Genomic DNA, 24202 nt, shown 5'->3' on the forward strand with positions numbered 1-24202 from the left:
GGTACAGAATGTCCAGCACATGGAATGGTTTGCAATAGATAATTGGTCCCATTGTATATATATATAAGCTCAGGTAGTCATTAAGTTATCTTTTATCAAGTGTGAATTTTCTGTACATTGTATAGATTGTATGTGTTCCTGTGTATCAAGTTTTTGTCCTGTTATGTTTGTTGATAAAGACCACAGGAAGAGTAGCTTCAATGTACTCCATTGTATGCTAATTGTGGATCTTAATAAAGTCAAAGTCAAAGTTGGTGGTGACCCCGTGATGTCACTACATGACCTGTGATGTCACAGAACTGTCAGCTGAGTTTCCCTTCCCGTCCGTCGCGTCCACAGACAAATCCGGGATGAAACCGCGGAACAGCCGACTCTGCAAACGTGGCGGGAAGGTCACCCCTAACTTCTGGTCTCCTTGAGAGCGTGTTATCAGCAGAGCGACATAAGGTGGGGGGAAAAGTTCCCTTTCAGATTGCCTGGGAGAAACTTGGACAATACCAATGGACATAGAAAGGTCATGGAAGCCTTGGTCTATGGGGCGCGGAGAATTGAAGGCAGCGTTCCCGCCGCTCACATGAACCGTGAAGTCTTCTGACGAGAGAACCTCCCTCAAATGTACACGCTCAAGGTGAAATAAAGGTCATCACACAAATACGTTGTGTGGCAGCCCGACCTTCAAAACTCCACCATATTGGGGGATTCCGTGAGCTTACTGCCCGCATATTAGGATTTCTAAATCAGGCGCGGCTATCTGATTAGCAGACACAGAAATTTACGATAATCTAAAGGAGGTCCGCAAATGTTAATCTGCTTATTAACTTGTTCAGCTCTGCCGGGCCCGTTTAGGAACCCTGCAGGGAACAGTGGATAAAACAGGAGGATTTGGGGCTGATTTCTGCAAAACTGGGGGGACTTGGGCCGGTTTCTGATAAAATGGAGGATTCGGTCTGATGGACAGGCTCCTTATGAGCAGGAATTCCAGCGGCTCCTTTTGAGCCTTTAAGCAGGATTGGCATGTCCTGTCGGTCGAGCAGCTCCCGAGGACAAAACCAGGGGATGGAGGTGACGTGGGGAGGGGGAGGGGCGAGGCAGCAGCCGAAATGTCAGCGTGATTCATCAACAACAGCCTGCCTTTGTCCAACCCACAATGTCAGATTCCTCCGGTGGGCAACTCCAAGTTCACTCCGCGGGCAACAACATTCTAAATCTGGAGTTCCTACATGAAAACACACATTCTTAATCTGGAGTTCCAAAATACAAACAGAGTTGGCTAGAAAGCCTGTCCCTTGGTACACACATCCTGTACCTGTATGTCTAACTTCATGAACGTTTCCTTGGTACATATATCCTGTACCTGCAGAACTAACTGTCATAAATGTATCTCGGTACACTCAGGTTCAGGGGGTGGATGCACCAGCTAGTCAGACTCAAGTGTTCCGACCAGTGTCTCCATCTCAACCTGAGGTTCCTAAATATTTGATTTAGAATGTCCCACAACCAAGGAATGGATACAGTATGGCCTAGCAGAGCAACATTACGAGCTCCAGTAACTGTAACAACATTCATCCCATGGTGACGCTCTCCCAGAACAATGGAAACCAACGGCAACAGTCGCCACGGTTACCTGACAGTTTTATAGGCTGGGCTATTTTCTGGCTGTTTGAGCAGTGAGTGATTCGGGGGTATTGTTGCTTTGTCACGTCAGGGCTGGCGGAGACTGGATCGGGAGAAAGGGAGATTTTAAGCACCGGTGAAGAGTGCAGCTTTTATAGTGGGCGGACGGGTGTGATACGGGTGCACAACAGAACTAGTCGGGTGCGATACGGGTGCACAACAGTTATCATAGCTAGCTGCACTACAGGAAGGAGTTAGTTCATAGCTAGTCGGGTGTGCTATGGGTGCACACCTTAACAGAGCTAGTTCATAGCTAGTTGGGTGTGCAATAGCTAAGTTGATAGAGTGTTCTTGCGCAGTCGGTATGTGAGTTTGACTGTGGAATCATCTTCCATTTGTGGAAGAGAAGGGAGCTAAGCCAAACCTCTGAGGTAATAAGTTAATGCAGAACTAATGCCGTTGCTACTTAATGCAGGGTTTATCATCGGAGATGGATGCTGCAAGGATCAGCCAACAGCTTAACGAACAAGTAAAATAGAACCCATCCCCCCAGTCCCAGCCCTTCCCGTACACACCGCCCTTCCCGTACACACCACCCTTCCCGTACACATCGCCCTTCCCGTACACACCGCCCTTCCCGTACACACCGCCCTTTCCTTACACGTCGCCCGACATGCAAACCTTCATCAGAACAACGTAATCACTAACATTGGGAATCACCCCAGCCAAATGACCAATCCTATCACCCCCCCCCCCTCTGAAATTGATATAATCTCTGGCTGGCAGATGGGAGGCGGTCCCCGGGGCAACCGTCTCCAGGGGCAACGGGAGCATGGATCTCCGCCAGGTGACTTTACCCAAAGTCACCTTACCAGCAAGGTCGGCACGGGATGTCATGATACAGGCAAGGTCAACACCTGGGACCTAACATCACATGATCATCACATGATGGTCACATGACAGGCACATGACAAGCACATGCCAATCTCACCAGCAATGTCACATAATGGGCACGCAATCTTTTTACTATAACCTATTTGCATTCACTTTCATTTGAAAGACATTATTTCCCTAAAACCCTTTGCTGCAGAAGAATCGTCATCTTCACAACCTCTTTATCTAATTGATACCTTCATAAAGTCATACACCAGAAACCAGGAGTGTATTCCTCTTCTGCCCCATAACTTCAGGTCAATGACCCCAATGGACGCAGCCGCAGAAGGTCTAATTCGAGTCCATGCCGTATTTTAGCCTATTTTCGACTTGTAGCAGGAAAATGAAAGAGACATTTCAAAATGGTGAGACAGTGTAGGATGCAGAAGATTTTATGACACCCTGAACTTGCCTATTTTTACATTATTGCCTATACAGGTTTCCATTGGTGTCCCCTGGCCTTGAGTTTGGCTAGTAGAACTCAGGCCCCCCCCCTCCCCCATCAGGCTGCACAGTTCGCCCCCCTCCGCTATCAGGCAACACTGTTCTGGTCGGCTTTTCCGCCCCCCTCCCCCACCAGAAATGATAGACGAGTATATTGATGAAGGATCAGGGCAGCGCGACAATCGATGAGTTATTTTGGAACGTCTGCGTCCGCGGGACGGTCGTGATTTGTGGGGCTGAGTTTCTGCCAGTTTTGTCGGGCGGGTGGCGGCTAATCGGACCCGGCGGCCCCGGGGGGCGGTGGAGAATGTAATTATGGGATGTCAGCAGGTTAAAACTGTTTGTAATGGGACTGATCTGTCGGGACATGGGGCAGTCACCTTGAACCGCACGACCTTGCCAAAGGGAAAACAAAATGGAGGACATGTTTTACTTCCACACAGAGACAAGCATGACTTCAGCAGGACATCCAATAAAGATGCTACTTTAACTCTGGCCATAGCAATACTTCTCTTCAGGTGCTGAACAACATTTCCATCCCAACCCAGATGCGATGGCTGCCCACCGCTGGCTATCATCGGCAGACTAGCGCACGGCCATTATGGCACACTTCAGACACATTAACTGGTACCTGACAAATCTGTTCATTTCCTTTTTACACCAAACCTGAGAGAGCAGACTTAGAATCAGAGCTTCTCTCAGGTGAGTATCACACCTTCCCACATCACAGGCTCCAGGGAACATATCAGCTACAATATCAACTACAAGTTACATTGTGGGGGAACATATCAGCTACAATATCAACTACACCTTACACCGTGGTGTCAAACCTACACGTCACACTGTGGTGTCAAACCAGGAAGGCTTCCTATGCGTGGAACTGAGTGAAAATTGAAATTTTACTGATTGTGCCTAATACTTGACTTTAGGTACAACTAGACATTTGTAACGTTATGTACATAAAGATACAATTGTACACTAGCATACAACTTACATCCTTAACATGAGCAATAAATTCAAGTTCTGAAGAGAGGCAAGGTTTGCATTTCGTTTTTTCTGACATTCTACATTCCATCAATTTATAGCTGGTGCGCACCCCACATTCTGGGCTCGCTCCACCCAAAATGAGAGTCCCGTTGTGCTGTGCCGACCCCAAAACTCCCAGGCTCCCGGGGAAATTGAAAACATGCCGGGACAGAGACTGTCGCGTCGTGACGGATGTCGCACACCGACGGAACATCACCCGGCAACCCGCCCCGGCAACCCCGTAATGGAACCAACCTGACAGAACCCCCAGTGCACCCTGGGAGTTTCCAGACAAGCGAATATCCCCAGAAGAAAGCTGATTTAAGGAAAGGGATTTAAGGATTAGGGAGAAGCCTGAGCTGTCAAACTGTCTGCCGATCAGCGCTCACCTGTCAGACAGGAGGAACACGGACGTTTCAGGAATAACAGATAACTACTTACATACCTGTACTATTACAGGTAACATCACCTGCACCTGCACTGGTACAGGTAACAGTACTAACACCTGGTACAGGTAACAGTACTAACACCTGGTACAGGTAACATCAGTGGCACTAGTTCAGGTATCAGTACCAACACCTGCCCACGTCTCAGGTGTTACACACCTCTTCCTACATACCTGCCCTGCCACAGGTAACATCACCTTTTGTTACAGCCCCCCGTTCTCCATCAGTGCTACCTTTTCAGGTGTGTGACCAGACTTGCCTGAGTACAGGTAGACATCAGAAACACCTGCACGGCTCCAGTTTTACCTGCACATGCAGGCAGTATTTCCAGCCTAGCGTATTTCAGATGTTATATTATGACTAGTCAGAACAGGAGGCAGACTTTGAAGCTGCAGCAGAACCGTAGGAATCAGATGAAGTTGTTAAAATGGCTAAATGCATTTGCCTTGCTGTGGAGTAACGATAACCCTGCGACCTCCACCCTTTCTGCCGGTATCAGTGGATCTGGGACCGACTGAACATCGCCATAACAACCCATCACGTCTCCATGACAGCTCCGTGCAGCAACCCTTTCCCAAAACCCCTCCCAGACCCCCTATCCCAAAACCCCTCCCAGACCCCTCTACAACCCCGTTCCCCACCATGGACACAAAACCTTACATTATATCATCTGCAAACTGAGAACACAAAGAGGGTAAAATAAAAACATACATGTACAACTAAAAGCTTGTGTCTTCCCTACCTTCCTGTCTTGCAACAAAGCAACCCCCCCCCCCTCATCAAGTCAGCACTATAACTAAAGCAGATACCGGATACAGAGCCCCCTTCTGTTTATACGGAGCCCCCCATTTTCTATACGTCCCTATCATAGGGGGTCTCTGTTGAAAGCTCTACCATACAGACCCCCCCTCCTGTTATTGACAACCCCAGGATGATCATAAAAGCCCCTCCGAAAGCTTTATGTGATTCTCACAAAGCCGCCCAGCCGAGATGGAAGCTCTGGCGGCCGCGGATGGTAACAGTTTTTGTTGTTGTTAGCTGGCGGCAGTAAAACTCGGATCCAGCCTGACCCCCTTTTCTCCGAGCTGTCGGGCCGCCGGGATTCCGACCATCCGTCAGGACACCCCAAATCTGTCGCTGGTTCTGGACTTTCTATAACCATAACAACTGAATAATGGGAGGATAAACATGACTGTTTGTACCTTGGTGCACAGTTTCAGGAAGTGGATTCAACTTTTCCTCCCTGCTGTTTTCATCTAGAATTTTTATAACAGAACGTCTGGGAACCAGCGAATCAGATTGGAGTGGCCCGCTGCCCCACTGACTGCTGGGATGTACGCTGCCTAGCAAAGTTTCCCGCCAGCAGATGGACGGGTTTGCCCGGCGAGAGCGCGGCTGATGGGTGGCCGGTAACTGCCGCATGTATAACCATTGTGGGAACCGGCGGCTCACCGCGCAGGAAGGAACCACGTTAACCCTGATGGCTCCAACCTGTCCCACATTAGTGTCGGGTTACGGAACATGGCCCGTTGCCATGGCAATAACGCCGTACCTGTTTGTAAAGCTCAAACGGTGGAGAAACAAAACCGCTTATTCCAAGGAAATGGCCATTTAGGAGGGAGCCAAATCTGACTGTTGGCGTCCAATCAGATGGCAACAAAGCCTGACCTTGCAGCAGATGACCTTGAGAAACCCATCATGCTTTGCTGGTGTTCATCAGGGATTGGGGTAATTCCCAGGGGTCCACTGGGGAATGAGTTAGAGGGGTAACTTCTTTGCTGTGATACCTGGAGACCAGGTACAGATATGACCTAACATTACCCTTGTTGGGGGAGGGGGGCACACAGATAGCAGGTAGAGGTCAGCTGAAGGGCACCACATTGGGAAGACACTGAAGGATCGCGGATGGATTAAATGGAGTTTTTAACCTCCAGACCGGCAGCTTTTAGGGAGGCTGAAATCGTGCGGAGGTACATTTGCTGCAGCACTGATATAAAACACTCAGAAAACCCGTTTAGACAGGGGCAGTGATCGGCCTGCAGTACAGGGGCAGTGATCAGCCCGCAGTTTGTATGTTAGACACACACAGTCAGCATAGACACCCGACTGGGCCTGAGGATATCTCAGCATCTTGCACAGAATCCCCCCATCCATCAGCTGACCTGCCAAGCTGGGGTAACTACAGCCTGTTATACAGAGCAGGCTGACACAACTATGGTCATGTTGGAGGGTTTACAGTACATCTCTCAGCTCAGGATCCTCCATGCAGACCCTCAGGACAAAAGGCTTCCCTACATCTCCTCTCAGCTAAGGTTCCCCTATGTATACCCCCAGCAGGATGGAGGGTTTTGTTGCTCAGGATCCCCCCATACAGACCCTCAGGTTTGAGTACAGTAGTTCAGACCTGGGCTAGGGCCTGATGGAAATTGGGGTCAGCATGAGATGGATCTGATGTCAGCTAAGGATCCCCCCATGTGGACCCCCAGCAGGATGAAGGGTTTTGTTGTTCAGGATCCCCCCATACAGACCCTCAGGATAGAAGGTTTGAGTACAGTAGTTCTGGAGGCTGATGGAAATTGGGGTCAGCAGGAGATGGATCTGATGTCAGCTCAGGATCCCCCCATGTAGACCCCCAGCAGGATGAAGGGTTTTGTTGTTCAGGATACCCCCATACAGACCCTCAGGTTTGAGTACAGTAGTTCTGGAGGCTGATGGAAATTGGGGTCAGCAGGAGATGGATCTGATGTCAGCTCATCCTCCCAGGCTAACAACAAATCACATGTTAATCATGACGGGTGATTCGGCAGCACTGATGAGTAAATGGGGCCGTGGTTACACTTTTGGGCAGAAAATGTCCCATTTTTCCTAAATGCCATTCAGTAGAGAATTCTTCTCATGCGTATGGCACTCGGGGACTGTTGAAGCAGTTTTGTACCCTTCAGTTTGGCTACTACAAAATTAGTTCCCAAGGGACTATTTCAGACTTGAAACGAGATGAAATGGTAGGATCTTCAAGTTTAAAACGTGAATCTGGGCTGTGAATATACCCTGCACGACTGTGAATATACTCTGCACTTTGAGAACCCTACACTGCTGTGAGAACCCCTGCATAGCAGTACTTCCCTCTACGAGCCAGCAGCAACTTTGCTACAAACACCACCTGGAGTTGGGACGGTCCATTACTCAAGCCTCTTAACCAAGGCTGTAATCAGCATTAAAACTTCTCCCCACAATCTGCTTCCCGCAAAACTGCCACATCTGCAGCTGCCGCGCAGAGCTGAAGGATCAGCCGAGGGGAACGCACAAACAAGCGAAAATATCAGCCAGGTTCTTACTTTGCTGATGTGCACAAAAGTCTTCAACGGGGAGAGATTTTATGCAGGGCTCGAAATACTGGGTGCATGTGCACCCAGGTGCACCCAAAATTGGAACTGTGCAGCCAATATTTTTCAATGGGTGCATAGGGTGCACCCAAATATTTTCTTCGGTTTATATGGAAAAATATCAAGTATACTAGCATACATCATATTCTTGACATCTTAAGTGTTAGAAAGATAATAAAAATGTCTGTCATGTTACTTGTTTAAGAATTTGATAGCTTGTAACTAAGTTTTGTTATTAATTTTTTTTTTTTATATTCTACTTAAATTTAAGTGGTTCACCCAAAAAATTTTGGGTGCACCCAATTTCTCAAGCTGGGTGCACCAGTGCACCTAATCCCAAAAATAAATTTCGAGCCATGTTATGTCAATAAACGCTGTGATTGTTTCAGCAGTGCCACGATAAGCAAACGTTAAACAAACCCTGTCTGTCAGACCTGGTATGGCATGAGAGGTGCTCTTCTGTTTGGGGATTTATAAAAGTCAAACCAATTTTGTTTTTATCTTTTGAACATATTTGTAGAAAGATTTAGCAAGTCAAGATGAAAATATAGGACTCTGGGACAAACCTACATCTGACTATAGCTATACTCTGTTACTCACATTTACCAGTACGAAGGTTTCGCTTCCGTATATTTACATGTCCAGTTCAGAATTATCGTTTTATTCCAAAAACCGACCAATTAACTTCCAGTGGCCTAAGGTCTGTATTTCCCGACCCTCGTGATGCAAACTTCAGCTGCCCAAACGCTGGGAATGGCACCACTTCCTGGCTCAAGTTTACACAGAACAACTAAAAACCAATATGGAAAATTAAATCTACAGGAACTGAACAGAGATTCGAGAATGTCTGGTACAAATATCATCATGACATAGACACGTACATTCGTACATTACAGGTTATTTTTTTCAGAAGTTTTCACAAAGGTTCATAACTACTACACTAATGTTTCAGCAGTGGTCCTCCATGTCTAGTTCTGATGACTCCTTCCAAACACTTTCCCGCCAGCCTAACGCAGACTAGGGGTGATCGTTTGATGCCAAACAAGGAACCTGTCTGAAAAGGCATTCCCAAACCTGGACACATCTAACCAAACAGGGAATGCTCAAAGATTTGACCATCTCACAAAACACAGAACACTCCAATTTCTGACCATGGGTCAAAAGGGGGACATTTGGGATCACTCCCACTCCAGCTTTCCCCTAAACCCCATACAGACCCTCAGCCCTTCCATATATCAAATAATGGACCTGTCACTTTCGCTTCCACTCAGAAAGGACCTCCTGATGAAATCAGACCTGTACTAGTGACCACTTCTGCGGTAGTGACCACTTCTGCACAAGGACCACTCTCTGGCCGTCCCGTACATTAGAGTTCCCATTGACCACAGCTGAAGAGTCCTGTCCAAAGTGGCCGCCTGGACATTTTATATGTGACCACTTTATTAGTCCCTTCAGTGTTGATGGCAAACATGTTGTGGTATCTGTTTCACAGACAAGCTTTCTGTCCTGCCCACTGAAACAAGTACTCTCCCTTTCCCATCTAGCCTGGAAGCCAGACTTTTCCCAGGGCCTATAAAGGCTAAATCCTCTTGCCTAGGCTCTGTAGCTAGCCTAGGATGAGCAAGCCTCTGCAGGCCCTGAAGCTAGGCTAGGAACTGGCCCTGTAGCCAAGGAGCTGGCCTGAGTAGGCCCAGACTATGGCCTTTTTAAGTGTTTAATGCTTAGTGTTTAGTGAAAAGCCCCAAGAAACAGTCTGTCCTCCAGGCTACCCCACACCACCCTACCATGGTACAGGCAGCTGTGCCACTATTAATAATTTAATGAGATAATTTGTAACCCCTAAATGGATACAGAATGCCCAGCAGACCTGTGTGGAGCAAGCTGCTGTCAGGGGACTGATCACTAACACTGAGGGGGAGGGGGATAACGGTATCAAACAAACAGACAACAGCAAAGCATGGAGTCTACAGGACTATTGGAACCTTGAGTTTCCACATGCGTTCCTGTGTTAGGAACAGGCAAGTGTTCACCTCTGAGACACCCTGTTCAGGAGCGTTAATGGTTTGCCCCCAGGCACCATGCTGGTCGCTGTCAGCTGTTACAGGATGAGTCATCTTGTGTCATATTGTACACCCAACCCTGCCCAAGAGGACCGCTCAAGGGACCCTCTGTACAGTAAGACCTGTCCAAGAAAGCCACTTAGGGGACCCATAAAACCTCAACAACTGGTCACTACAGAGTTTTCCTACGCTTACAATTATTAATGGAAAACATCTGAAGGACCATCAAAAAGTCACATTGACTGTAGCTGTAAGGGGGTACATCAGCAGGAGGAAGCTAACAAGCCTGCACTATCTCACTTACAAACTCAAGGAACTATCCATGTCTTAAAGCCTTCCTCAAAGTTCCAGTGAAGTGTCAGCAGATGAAATCCCTTCAACTGAAGACAAGTCCAAGCCTTAAAGCCTTAAGCCCAGGATTCGCATGTCATGCCTCCCATCTCACCATCTATGCTAAAACACTGTTCTAGAGATATTCAGGTTTGAAAATGTTGCTAACTGCAGATGCCTGTCTGTTATGGTCAGTTCTCCCTGTACTGTAGCATGTATGCAGGCATAAAACATTCAGCAGGGGTTCTGGGTTGATTTGAAGACAGCCTAGATTGAAATACAAGTCGTAAAGTTGTCCTCGGGCCTGCCGGCAGTAAACCTAAAGAGTAACCCGGGGGCCGTTTCCGACCGCCCGGCCGAGCCAGGTCTCTGGCGAGTGCTCTACGTCTGATGTTATGTAATGATGGGATCAATTCCTGCTCTGTTTGCGCCAGCTGTCGCCGGGGTTTTGCCTGGAACCTGGAGAAATGGCCGGGTCCTGCGGCCACTAGTCCGCCGGCCAGTGTTGGGTCAAACCAGCACCGTTCCCACCCTACCTGCACTTGTAATCTGGAGTAACGGACAGTCAAGGGTTTTACAACAAGCAAAACAACTGGCTCATTTGTACCACAGAAACGCCATGCCGTCCCCTGTACCCCTGTACACTGATGTACATGCTGTCGGCAACATCCGACTGTTTATGTTGTTGTTTATGTTGTTGTTTATGTTTATGTTGTTGTTTGTTTTTTCTTTAATACGGACGGAAGCATCCAACTCTCCTCTGCACTGCATGGAGCATTTTGAGCTGTAGGGTCCCTTTTAGTGGATGTAGACTGATAATTTATACGGAACTTAGCTACATGGCTGTGTTCATGACCCTGCCACCTTTAAGAAAACGTGGTTTCTCAAGACTTCTGGGCTACCTTTGCTTTACTCTCAGGGACCAGACTATGTGATAAGGCCTACTGATGTGCTGTTTGCAGGCGAGACTTCTCAGGTCCTTTCTGCGCGCTGAAAGCCTGCCGCCGCCCTCCCCTCTCCTGCAGCCCATTCACTGCAGGGTCACGAACACTCCAACATTCTTCCCACACACACTCACGGTCGCCATGGCAACGCACCATTAGCGCGTCCGTTCTGGGCATGCCCAGATCGCGCACAGTCCCCCCTCATTCTTCCCAGCCTCCTTCCAGGACAAACAGGAGAGTCCTTGTGCGGCACAAAGGAGCGCGCAGAGAGCCGCCCGGCACATGTGACCGGCAGAGTGGGCTGGGAGGGGGCTTCAGCAGCTCAAGCCGGCAGCACCCATCAGCACAAGTACTGCCCAATGGCAGCTCTGTGCTACAGGAGCCACACATAAGTACTACTGCTACTGACACGCTGGCAGCTCGGCGCTATAGAAGCCACGCACCCGGATGTCTACTAGGGCTGTATGTACATAGCTGCACTGGACTAACCGAAGCTAACTAAGCTTACCGAAAAGTCTGGGTACAACTTTAGGTGCACAACATCAGTTTAAGTGGACTGTCAGTAAAACCAGTGCTACACAAGGCACAAGCCGGCAGCACCCATCAACACAAGTACTGACAACCTGGCAGCTCTGTGCTACAGGAGCCACACATAAGTACAGGAGCACACAGGCAGCAGGGTGAAGTACTGACAAGCTGGCAGCTTCGTACAGCCATCAGCGAGGGGGATAAGTACTGTTGGCGGCTCGCTACTGCCACGCTGGCAGCTCGGTACTACAGGAGTCACACACCCGGATACATGACGGGGCTCCATAGTTGTTATGTACATAGCTGCACTGGAGAAGCTAACCGAAAACTCTGGGTACAGTTTCGGGTGCACAACATCAGATAATGTGGACTGTCAGTAAAACCTCATCACAAAACTTACTGTCTCTGTTCAGGGCTGGGACCTGAAAATCTATGGCTAACTTATGAATTTTTAACAAGTGAACCGACAAAGGCTTTATTATTTCTCATGACACCTAAATGTCAGGTACATACTGTGTACTTGTGTACAATGGTGCCTTTATGTACGTACATGTAACATGACAATAGCACACGGCGCACAGTTCCGACGTGTGTGCACATTATTTCCAGTCCAGCCCAGAAACAAGAAGCTCTGGTTCTGAGATTGACAGAGAAGCAGGCACCATACAGGGCTGCACAATGGTGTGGAAACCAGCGCTGAGGACTTGTCTGGAAAAGCGGAGCCCTTGCCAGTCTGGTGCCTCCGTCAGCCGGCCTTTTGAAGGGTCCGTCCGTGCCAAGATTCCTTAACAGCCCCGACACTCCTGCTCCCACTAAAGTCCTCAACACTCCTTAAAATTCCTGCTCGGATTCTTGTACCAAAAGCGGCAGGCCAAGCCGACTCCCGACAGTGGGAGTGCTACCGAACCATCGGAGCAGAAAACTCAAGCTGAATTAACATGCTACAATACGGAACATTAAACAGCAACAAAATAGCTTTATTCTCTCTCTTACTGACTCTCTCTGAAACTATCTCAAACTGAGAGTTTACAGAGAATAGCCCTGCAGCAGTCATCAGTAAAACTACAATGACTACAGTGCCAGCCTCACACAAGGCTGGGTTTCCTTCCCTTCTTACCACATGAATAATTAAACATCATGATGATGATAACGAGGGGGGTCATTAACACTTCACACCAGTTTCCCTGACTTTCATTTACACCCAGGTGTAACTCCCTCCCCTTTCACACCCTCAGATCACTCCCTCCCCTTTCACACCCTTGCACCCCGCCCCCCTTTCAGGAACCTGTAAAATTTTCACACCTCTCAAACCAACTAATGACACAGAAGTACCTGCCACTGATACACACTTCAGACCCTTCCTCTCAGGTAAAAATGTTCCCAGCAAAGTTACAGATGATCCTAGCAAAGTAAAAATTCACCTAGGAAAGTTTAAACCCTTACTCCCAAAGGCAAAAATGGTCCTAGCATTATTACCCAAGGTAGAAATGTCCCTAGCACAGATAGAACACCCCTAGCACAGATAGAACACCGCTAGCACATATAGAACACCCCTAGAACAGATAGAACACCCCTAGCACAGGTATCTGTGTCCATTGCACAGGTAACTGTGTCCATCGCACAGGTAACTGTATCCACCGCACAGGTAACTGTATCCATCGCACAGGTAACTGTGTCCATCGCACAGGTAACTGTGTCCATCGCACAGGTAACTGTGTCCATCGCACAGGTAACTGCGTCCATCGCACAGGTAACTGTGTCCATCGCACAGGTAACTGTGTCCATCGCACAGGTAACTGTGTCCATCGCACAGGTAACTGTGTCCATCGCACAGGTAACTGTGTCCATCGCACAGGTAACTGTGTCCATCGCACAGGTAACAGTGTGGACAGCACATGCACATGCAAACCTCCCCTGCCTACAGTTCAGGATGCAGCTATCAGAATCAGGCTGTTCCTTTATGAATATAGAGATAAGCACAAAGCAGTCGGTGACAAATTTTATTTTCTCCTGCCACAAAACAAATGGAAGGAGACGTGGAGACAATCCCGGCGACAGCGCCGTGTTCCCCCTCGGCTCGGCCCTTGTTACATGCAAATTTGCTCGTCAAATGGGTGTAAATCAGGCCCAATTGATGCTGGGATGGTTCTAATACAACCACTTCGCACCCAATTCAAACACTAGCCAATCAATTAATAACTGGCCTAATGGCCGACATGTTTCATACAAATTGGATCTATTCATCAACGTCCCATTCCCTGCCGTCCTCCTAAAACGGCTTTCAGGAACCGAGCAGTAAAAAGTGGGATGTGGGGCTGGGTAGTAAAAGTCGGGTGTAGTTAGCTTTAGACTTTAGAGCTGGGCTGGGTTCTGTAGCTTTAGAGCTGGGCTGGCTTCTTTAGTTTAGAGTTGGGCTGGCTTCTGATGTATTTAGCTTTAGAGCTGGGCTGGCTTCTTTAGTTTAGAGTTGGGCTGGCTTCTTTAGTTTAGAGTTGGGCTGGCTTCTTTAGTTTAGAGTTGGGCTGGCTTCTGGTGTAGTTAGCTTTAGTCGAGCTGGGCTGGCTTCTTTAGTTTAGAGTTGGGCTGGCTTCTTTAGTTTAGAGTTGGGCTGGCTTCTTTAGTTTAGAGTTGGGCTGGCTTCTGGTGTAGTTAGCTTTAGTCGAGCTGGGCTGGCTTCTGGTGTAGTTAGCTTTAGAGCTGGGCTGGCTTCTTTAGCTCATACTAAGTTATAGTTGGGCTGGCTTCTGGTGTATTTAGTTTAGAGCTAGGCTGGCTTCTGTAGCTTATACGTAGCTTACAGTTGGGCTGGCTTCTCACATATTTAGCTTACATTTGGGCTGCTTCTGTTGGAAAAGGTGGTACCAGTTTCAGCTACCTCCACAGTAACTGGTCGTCCACATAAACACACTCCTGTTTGTCCTGTTTTCAGAGTTTCTCAGAGTTTTGTTCTGTGCCAAACAGCTGCCACTTCACACAACAGATCTTTCTCTGCCCTTTTTGGTGCGTTTTTTTTAGCCATTGTTTCCGCTGACCGTCGTGTAACAGCTGTTTCTTCCAGAACAATGGAGCTGATTACCTTAATCAGGCCCGAATCACACAAGGTGTTTTACATACCCGAGCCTCGGATACACCGGCTTGGGACAGGGAACAAAGGCATCTTATCTGCAGTCCAGTCAACAACAGGTTGTAGAAAACAGCTCACGAGGAGTTCTGGTGAGCAGACATGTTTAACCCTTGCACTGTGCATTACCATGTAACCTACACAGATCTGTTGGTGTAGAAGTTACTAGAACACCTGTAGAGTTGCAAGGGTTAATATAATAGAATCAGAATCTGACTGCAAGTTCTACTCAGAAACTACTTTTGTATCAGAATCGTACTCCACAGAACTCAGAAGGTACAGTTCTGTACAATTCTCCAGAGGATGATTTGACAGAAAAGAAAACCCATCAGAAACTTCCAATCACTACCAACACTTATATTACCCTTTAGCCTGACCACAACACCAATGTTACCTCCTAGCCTGATCACAACACTAATGTTACCCTTTAGTCTGATGATAACACCAATGTTACCCCTTGCCTGACCACAACACTAATGTTACCCCCTATCCTGATGATAGCACTAATGTTACCCTGCTATCTCCCTCCTGTTTGCCCACTCATTCCCATTATACACAGCAGCAAACACTTGTAGATAATACGATCCTCCCAACACCAATTACTCCAAAAAAAACACCCACTTGAGTGCTGAGAACCCTCCACTGTTTTTAATCGTCTCAGTGTCCGCACACACCGAACAAACCGAGAGGTTCGGCTTTCAAACCGACCGGAGAGGCGCTGCTTTCAGATCCTTCTCTAAAAACACTTCAAACTTCACCACGCTGGCTAAAACCAACGCAGACTCGCCTCAAAAGGGCTCAGTAAGAGAATGGAACACTTAAGGTCGGCCGGGGAGAACAGAAGTTCCTGTTGCAGTGCCTTTCTCTGCTGTGGCAGGCACACACAGCTTTGTTTAATCTGCTCTTCTGGGGCAAACTGTCCCCAGCTACAAACAAATTAGTGCCAGTCCCTCACACTGATAACTTCTGTGTAACTCAGGCAGAATCCCTCACACTGATAACTTCTGTGTAACTCCAGAATTGGGTGTCTGGTGGCCACACAGTAGTTAGGGGGTTAATGATTTCAGGTGGCCACACGGTAGTTAGGGGGTTAATGACGGCCCCACATTCTGGTTAACCAGGCTGAGGTGATCTGTCACTGACCCATCCCTGCCAGACTGGCTGGGGAGGGCAGGGCAGAACTTGCACACTGCTAGCCTGCCAGCGGTTTAGCTTGGAGAGAACATATGACAGCACTCCAGTTCCTACAGTTGTGTTTGTAATGAGGGGATATTGTCTCTATCACCAGTCTTTATTGTGAGATTTTCCTGATGACTCGTGAACCCCACGGTAACAGCCATGACTTTGTAAAACCCATGGTTACAACCAGGACTTAAATTTATAAAACCAACTTCACAGCCAAGACACATTGAAAAACACAATATAACCAGGACTTTTAAAACCATAGTCACAACCAAGACTCCTATAAAAAAAACACCATATAACCAGGACTTTGTAAAAACCATGGTCACAGCCAAGACTTTAATAAGAAAGCACCATATAACCAGGCCTTTGCCGCACACACGCCTGCAGCTCTACATCCGGCCGGCTTGTTTAATGAAGAGCTTAACTGTGAGCCCAGTTCTGCTCTGATCTCCAATGGAGGGTTTTTACCCAACTTCTCAGCGCGATAATCCCCGCAAACTAATCCCTCACACAACAAACCCGGCTGCACAACCACAGCCTTATTTGGCCAGTTGCACCACACAAAGAGCGTCCACTTTAGAACCTCCCCCCCCTCGGCAGGGTGTCGGAGCGGTCTGAGCTCGCGCCCAGATCTGTGCTTGTCCAGTTAATCCACAGGTAGTCAGCGGAATTCCAAACACAGCCAGAGTCCCGGCTTAAAAGTCCGCAGACACACGGCTACGACAACAGCTCTCTGTGCAGAGCTCCAAATATAACATTGACACAACCGCGCTCATCTGAGCTAACAGCTCGCGGAAATCGCCCTGTTTTCTCTCTGACGACTTTTCCCGGCTGCTAATTACTAATGTCATCATTCTAATTTGTTCTGCACCCCCAGACATACCTGTGTCATTACTCCCGACGCTGTTTAGAGCATGTCGCGTGCCCGGCTCCGCCAAATAAAGTCTGGGACCCGCTAACCAAAATATCACCGCTCCTTCCCTGGGTAGGAGATGTTAGTTTTCCTTTAAGAAGCTCACCTGAAGATAACACTTTAACTGGGAGGCATGCTGGTTTAAGGGAGGGGGGATTGCAGACTTAGGTTTGTTGATGTTGACACTAATCTGCACAGACAGCTAAGTGTGAAGTAACGTTTTCTTAAGTCTGGCTGACGCATACCTTCAGTAGAGGGGGGGGGGGAGTACAGAAGCCCATCCTTACATTCTTATACAATAGATTAACTGGTAGCATAGACTCTCTACTGTTTTTCAATATCAACACTACAGGTAATTATATTTCACCTTGAGTCTAGAACGTAAGAATATAACTCCTGTATTTAGAACATGCATTTATATTGATCAGTAACTTCCATGAACTGATGAAGGCTTCCTGGGAACAATTCTGATGCTCGAGATTGAAAACAAACTGCACAAACCAAACAATAGCAAAACCCTTACAATATAAAAACCATTACAATAGCAAAACCCTTACAATGATTTTTGCCCAATTGTATCCTGATATTACAATGTTATATCATTTGTTTGTCAGGTTTTCCCTGGAACCATTTAGTAGTTTTCCCATTTTGTGCCATGTTGAGTTTACAGGTGTGATCCGCCAGCAGGGACCCATCTGTCAGTACTGCATTAATATCATAATTAAAACTGGCCTGTCGTCACGGCAACTCATTATTTATGCATCACCTCCGTAACAAATTTGTCATTGAAGCGTACAAGGGCGTTCCCCGCTGACATTGCCGGGTAGTGATGCCCATTTACCACTCGCATTTCCGTGGACTAATTCCTCTGCAATTAGTTCCTCATGCCCCCCCCCCCCCCCATCAATCCCACCTCCTGATTTGTCACGTTTTTACTCTCCACAAGGACAGAATCTCACAAGGACGCGAGTCAATGTCACTCGTTTTGTTCCTGATTAAAGCCGTTCTGGTGACCTTATCAAAGATTCTCACCTCTACAAACCACGGTAGTTACCAGCAAAACAATAAAACACTTCCAACTGTCAAAATAATACAAGGTCGGGACCTCAAGGTCATTATGTCACTGCTGGCATTACATCCTGAGCTGTGGATAACAATGATTAAAATGTCTCCCCTAAATATCCTTACACACATTTAAGTACCAATGTGACAGGGTTGCTGACAATGACACAGGGCACCAGAGGACACTTCTCCTGAAATAACTGACCTTCCGTTGTTCTATGCGAGAATGTCACATGTGCCGATGACTCCCATTCATCTGGTCTCTAATTAACAAAACGACTGTTCTGATTTCCATTTCCCCTCCCAAACGAGGTAATCAGCTTCGTCAATTTGCACCTAAGTGACGACATTACCAGCAACAATTCCCCACGTTTCCATCCAGCAAAACACCACTTTCCATCCAACTCATTTCCATGACAATCATCAGCACCTGTATATTTGATTGTCAGGCCTTCTGCTAAAGTTCTGACTGTGGTGTCAGGTCCTACAGATGCTCTTCGTGTCTCAAACAAGAGAAAGGAAACAGCCAATCAAAACCCAGCCAAACTTTTTAAAATCCTGCCAATGTTTAATATACCGGACTTGCCATCAGCATACGTCTAACAAAAATCATTAGAAGCCAAACTTGTCCCAGTGTTACAGAAATGTTCACACTTTCCTCTAACCAGAGTACTGGTTGCAGTTCTCACCAGAACAGTCCCATGTTCCAGTTACCACTATTGTGCCCCTGCAGGCTGTCTGTGTACTGCTGCTAAATACTGTTACATGTTGTCATGTAGCCTCGGGCAAGGACTTACAAATAAAACACGTTCGGCAAAAGGGCAGCGAATTCACAGGACAGACAGACAACAAAACGCTACACGCACATGTCACAAAGTACCCTCTTAAGCCACATAATAGACATGTAACAATATGTTGGCTAAATGTAACAAAATGTTGGCTGAACCCCAGTAATTGCCACGTAGCAAAACGTCTCTAACAGCTGATTACCCCATCAGTGGTTATTAGCCCGTATATGTGGATTCTCTCCCCTGTAGCTAGGATCCTGATATTCTCTCCCCTGTACCCGGGATCCCGATATTCTCTCCCCTGAAGCACCTGACCTGTCATAAATATCCCGTCCAACCAGACGACAGTTTTCTGTCCCGTCCCGGCTCTACCTTCGGCCGTAAATCTCGTGTTTTGTCCCCTGTAATTTTCCCCTCGCTCCGCCGGCAGCTCTGAAGGCCGGAGAATCGTGTCTGATTGATTCCCGCCGTGATGACATAACGCGAACATCAGAAACTCCGAGCCTCGGCGACAAGAGCCACGCGACCTTCACGGGTCCTGGTCGTGTGCATGACCTTGCCTGTTGCCACCTCACTTATCTTCAGTCACTACTTCTCAAGTCTGTAGCCAACGTTTCTTCTTCACCTCACCCAAACATTAACCTTTCCACAATACCTGAGAAAAACACCTTTGGTGCTTCTAGTATAAATTCTGCCACCCCTGATGCTTGACGAGTATCCTCCGTCCCATTAATGACAGCAATATGATGCCACACGCTCTGCACTTACAGTTATACAATAGTTATACCAACAACTACACGTTTACGACCAGTTATAGCTCAGCTATTCTGTCCTGTTTGAAGCCTGCGGTTTTCTGTCTGCCCAGAGAAGGTTGCTGATTACCAACATCAAGTTTGTGTCCTGCCTGCTGCAGAGTCTGAATTGTTCACTGTCAAGTCTCTGGTTGGGATTTGTGCCGGTGACCCCGGGTTACCTCTCTGACCTGCTACATTTGTGGCAAGGCTACATGTTTGGCTACAGGCCAGCCCTGCGGCCATTTGTCACTTCTGTCTGCAGCCTGGCTGGGAAGGACGGATTCTGACTTCTGTTACAAGAAGTGTTACACAGGGCCAGCCAAAACAAGCTCCTACCTGCACACCTACGCTAGGCAGGTCATGTTTGGGCATAAAAGGCTCAAGTTTCTAATTATTGTGTCAGAAAACATTTCATATGCAACGCACAAAATTCCAATGCAAACATCCAACAGAAACTGTCGTGAATTCTATTGTAACTACATGACCAAATGTCCTGTACATGTCTGATAACACTTTACAACTGAGGTTGCTGGTCAGAGTTAAACTGTCTCTAGTTATTGTTATTGTTGACAGTTCTCTCTGTCACTTATTATTTGTAAACACAAGCACATCACGAGCCACCTGATTGCCCCGTGTATTAACCTTACGTTCTGGGAGAGTTCTGCCGTCGCTACTGTTGCCTTAACTGGTGTTTATAACAGGCCGAAACAGGTCGCAAATGTTTGCCCGGCATGGTTCTATTTCCCCAGTTTGCTTTATGTTAAGCACACACAGCTGTCCGCCACCCAACTGTGTCCTCACCAGATTTATGGCACACAGACAGCTACACCATGGCTGAATGGGATAGTGGGGGGACCACGCTGAAGGGGGTTATTAACAAATGAATAGCCTTTATTGTATGTTTATGCTCTTATGCCAAGTACAGCTTATAATGGTGAAACAGTGTAAGTACAATCCCAGTGATATCTTACTACATCTGCAATGTTTCATGTACACTTGTATGTACTGTAACTGGTGCAACTTCCAGACAGCTGTATGGGTAGAGACAGATGGAGCTTATATAACACATAGTTTACCTCATTGCAAAAGGAATACAGACTTATCAGTGCTATCTAAATATGTGTGGGCAGCCAGGTTTGGTGCCATTCCCTGTGAGATGGACAGCTATGTCGGCCCTGGTTATGGTCGCAGCTACATAGTTGATGGAGGGTTATGTGAAGGGGGCCACCGTTGTAAGAGGGTTATGTGAGGGGGGCCACAGTTATAAGAGGGTTAAAAATGTGAGGGGGACCACGGTTGTATGAGGGTTAGGCTGAAGGTTTGGTCCCAGTCTGAGCTAGCCCTGCCTGTGATTGACAGCTATGCGGCCCGTTTATGGTGCAGCCTGGAACCGGCTAACTCAATCTGGGCCAGACAAATCTCATTACTGGGTACAGGCCACTGTTTACATGGGGCAGCCTCTATAACATAGGGCAGCCACTATAACATGGGCAAGGCAATGGGCACTATAGTATAACATGGGCACAGGTTTACATGGGGCAGCCGCTATAACATGGGGCAGTCTACGTGTGCACACTATAACATGGGGCAGCCTCTATAACATGGGCACAGGTTTACATGGGGCAGTCTATGTGCACACTATAACAAGGGCAAGTCTATGTGCACACTATATAACAGGGGCACACAGATAACCCTGCACCTGTACATGCACCAGTGATTGTGCATAATGTACCATAGGCACAAGGTCAGTGTACATACATACAGAATGATTTATTCGTAAAACGTAGCAGCCTTCTAGGCTGAATTGCTATGATACATCACAAGTATATTACATTATATACAGCACCACGTGCACAGATATACATGCATCTGTAGATGAACCAAGGTACATAAACACACGTACACACAACACTAATATAAAACTGTACCAGTAGGAACAATTTCATTGCTGGAGCCTCCAACAGCCTGCAGTATCATGTTTCAACATGGTGGATCAGTCAAGGTCATTGTCCCACCTTGACCTTGAACTTCAGGAAGAGCTAGTGCCCAAGTTCAGGTCCCTCTGGCAGGGCTTCTTAAGGAGCGATCAGCTGTTCTTAAGGAGCGATCAGCTGTTCTGTTACTCGGAGGGCATCAAAGGTCATCAGCGGACTCTCACAACTGCAGAATTTCCTGTATACATGCTCACAAGCTGCAGGCCTCGGGCCAGACCAGGACTATTCGCTGGTTCTCTTAATCAAATCTTTCTCCCCACATTTGTACTGTAAAATTACAGATGATTGTGTCCTGGAGGATGCAGGTGGCTTTTAGCCCTGACAGAAGAAGGGCAACTCAACAGTTCTCTTCATTGAAGTTCCCTTTAACCCCAGCACAAACAGAGGGGTCCCCACATGTGACAGAAAAAGCTGGGGACATGTCAGACTTGAGTTTGACACACTTTGCCGAACCACCTTGCAGGTGGCGGATAACACCGGATCCGTCGGATCAAACCCAACCGGAAACAACCCTGCCCAACACAAGACTGGGATCACCTGTTATCTTGTCATTACAGAAACTACAAAGGTGATACAAACCCAAACTACAAAAGGTAACCGCCGACTGGTTTTACTGAAGTCTTTGATATCAGCAGGATTTTTCCATAAGGCAAAGCTTAATTTTTGCAGATTCTCACTGTCCAACTACTTCTTATCAAAGGAGCTTAGATTTTATCTGTACTAATGTTATCCTAACACATTCTTGTTTCATATTCCAATTTGTGGTCATTGTCACTTTCCAATCTACTGATCTGTATCAAATTTTGTTCAATATCTGTTTCTTACTTCATCTTACAATTATCGCATTAGTATAAAAAAAATTAATATTTGTATAAATTTATTTTCTTGAGTGCACTTTACCTACCCTGACAGGTAAGCCAGGCCAGTGCACTGATCATTTGTCCCACTTTCCTGCACTAAGGTCATTAACCCCAGTGTACAGGAAGTATTGCTGATCTAATTCTAGTCATGGCTTCTATTTGGTTATGCCCTTAGACGTAGTAATACTGATGCTCCCTGTTCCTGTATCAAAACCTAATTTGACTGCTTCCGCTAAATAAGCATGACTTTATTTCCTAAAGTACAGTGCCCAGCGGCAAGCGTTGGGTTCCTAAACATGTGATCAGCGTTCCCCACACAAACTGTGTTTGGGTCCGTCATACCTCAGCAGATATTCCAAATCACAGACTGACAATCACTGACTGTTCAGGCTGAAAACCTCAGTATTTACTTAAGCTCTGAAAGTTCAAAGAGAGAAGGGAAAAAACACAACATATTTCTGGCTTATTTCCTTACTTGAGACGAGAGCCAGAAAGTTCGGCTCCTGCCTGAGTTTGTGACATGAAACGCAGCGACGGTTCCTGCTGGTTATTTCTGTGCCTGTGGAAGCTGGGAATTATCCAGGTCACAGCTATAGAACTCTGCCCCCCTCCCCCCTGCTGTGACCTGCAGGATTGACCTTGTTGTGATGTCAACAGTGTTGGTTTGCAGTTTGTTTGTGGTTTGTTTGTGTTCGGATGCGTGTTGTTGTTTTGGTTGCTCACCTCTATGCCTATTGGTCTGCTTGTCGAACATCAGCATGGCATCCTCTATCTGCGAAACACAACAAAAACACAACCTGTTAGGTCAGAGGTCACAAGGGGTCAGCGACGTGCATACAGTTCAGTGGAGATGATGATAATACATGTGGAAATGGGGCCGGCTCATTCATGGTGGGAGCTGTGTACGCGGGAAATCGTGTGTGCGGGGAAATCGTGTGCACCAGCGAGCGGGCAAACAGCTCAAACGCTGTCATCTTTGTACAGGGAAGGTCGCAGATATGACCTTGTCCCCATGACCCTCGCTGATTTGGCGTTGCCCTTGACAAACGCAGCTCAGGGCGCAGCGATAAGTAGCCGGGTTCCTCGGAGGGAGGAACACATTTTCCCGGCTCCCTGGGGCTCACTTAGCGCACATTCCTGCCAGCCTGCATTATTTCACTTCGCCGGGCAAAACATCTCCAGCAACCGGCAGATTTTATTGATCAATGGGCACAACAGCAATTTGCGCAGCCCGACAATGGAACATGTCTGAACCTCGACCCGAGCAATATTTTATTTCCGGACAGATTTCCAGGCCGAGTGGCTCGCCGTTTGGCCGGGAGCCGCCGGGCCAAATTTGTCGGCCATTGTGGCCGGTTGTGTGAAGGTGAGACAATTGGAGGGGAATTACATGGTCTGGTGAACAGGGGTGCGCCAGGGAGACACCCCAAACAAAGCTCCGCTGAACCGTGGTGCTATCAGCCGACCTGCCCTCCCAACAAACTCTCCAACCCAACACACAAAATACACCAGTATTACCCAGCACACATGGCTGCCTACCCTCCCAACAAACTCTCCTCTACCCAACACACAGGGCCCATAATACCACCGGTTTTACCCAACACACACACGGCTGCCGGCCAGCCCATAATACACCGGTTTTACCCCATACACATGGCTGCTGGCCCTCCCAACAATCTCTCCTCTACCCAACACACATGGCTGCCGGCCGGCCCACAATACACCAGTATTACCATGCCACAATAAGCCAGCCTGGCTTTAGGACCGGTGCCTCTGT

The 24202-nt window shown here is 47.5% G+C and overlaps 1 protein-coding gene across 17 annotated transcripts in view; it reads right to left on the reverse strand.

Annotated features, from left to right (window-relative positions):
* Window positions 1-24202, reverse strand: part of LOC118425463 (RNA-binding protein Musashi homolog 2-like) — a 112218-nt gene that overhangs the window by 73432 nt on the left and 14584 nt on the right. For all 17 annotated transcript variants that reach the window (XM_035834297.1, XM_035834294.1, XM_035834292.1 and 14 more), the window contains exon 7: window positions 23149-23197. In XM_035834297.1, the coding sequence (XP_035690190.1) occupies window positions 23149-23197 (49 nt within the window). The remainder of the gene's footprint in view (window positions 1-23148; window positions 23198-24202) is intronic.

This window comes from Branchiostoma floridae, chromosome 11 (assembly GCF_000003815.2).
Source record: "Branchiostoma floridae strain S238N-H82 chromosome 11, Bfl_VNyyK, whole genome shotgun sequence".
Classification (NCBI taxonomy): domain Eukaryota; kingdom Metazoa; phylum Chordata; class Leptocardii; order Amphioxiformes; family Branchiostomatidae; genus Branchiostoma; species Branchiostoma floridae.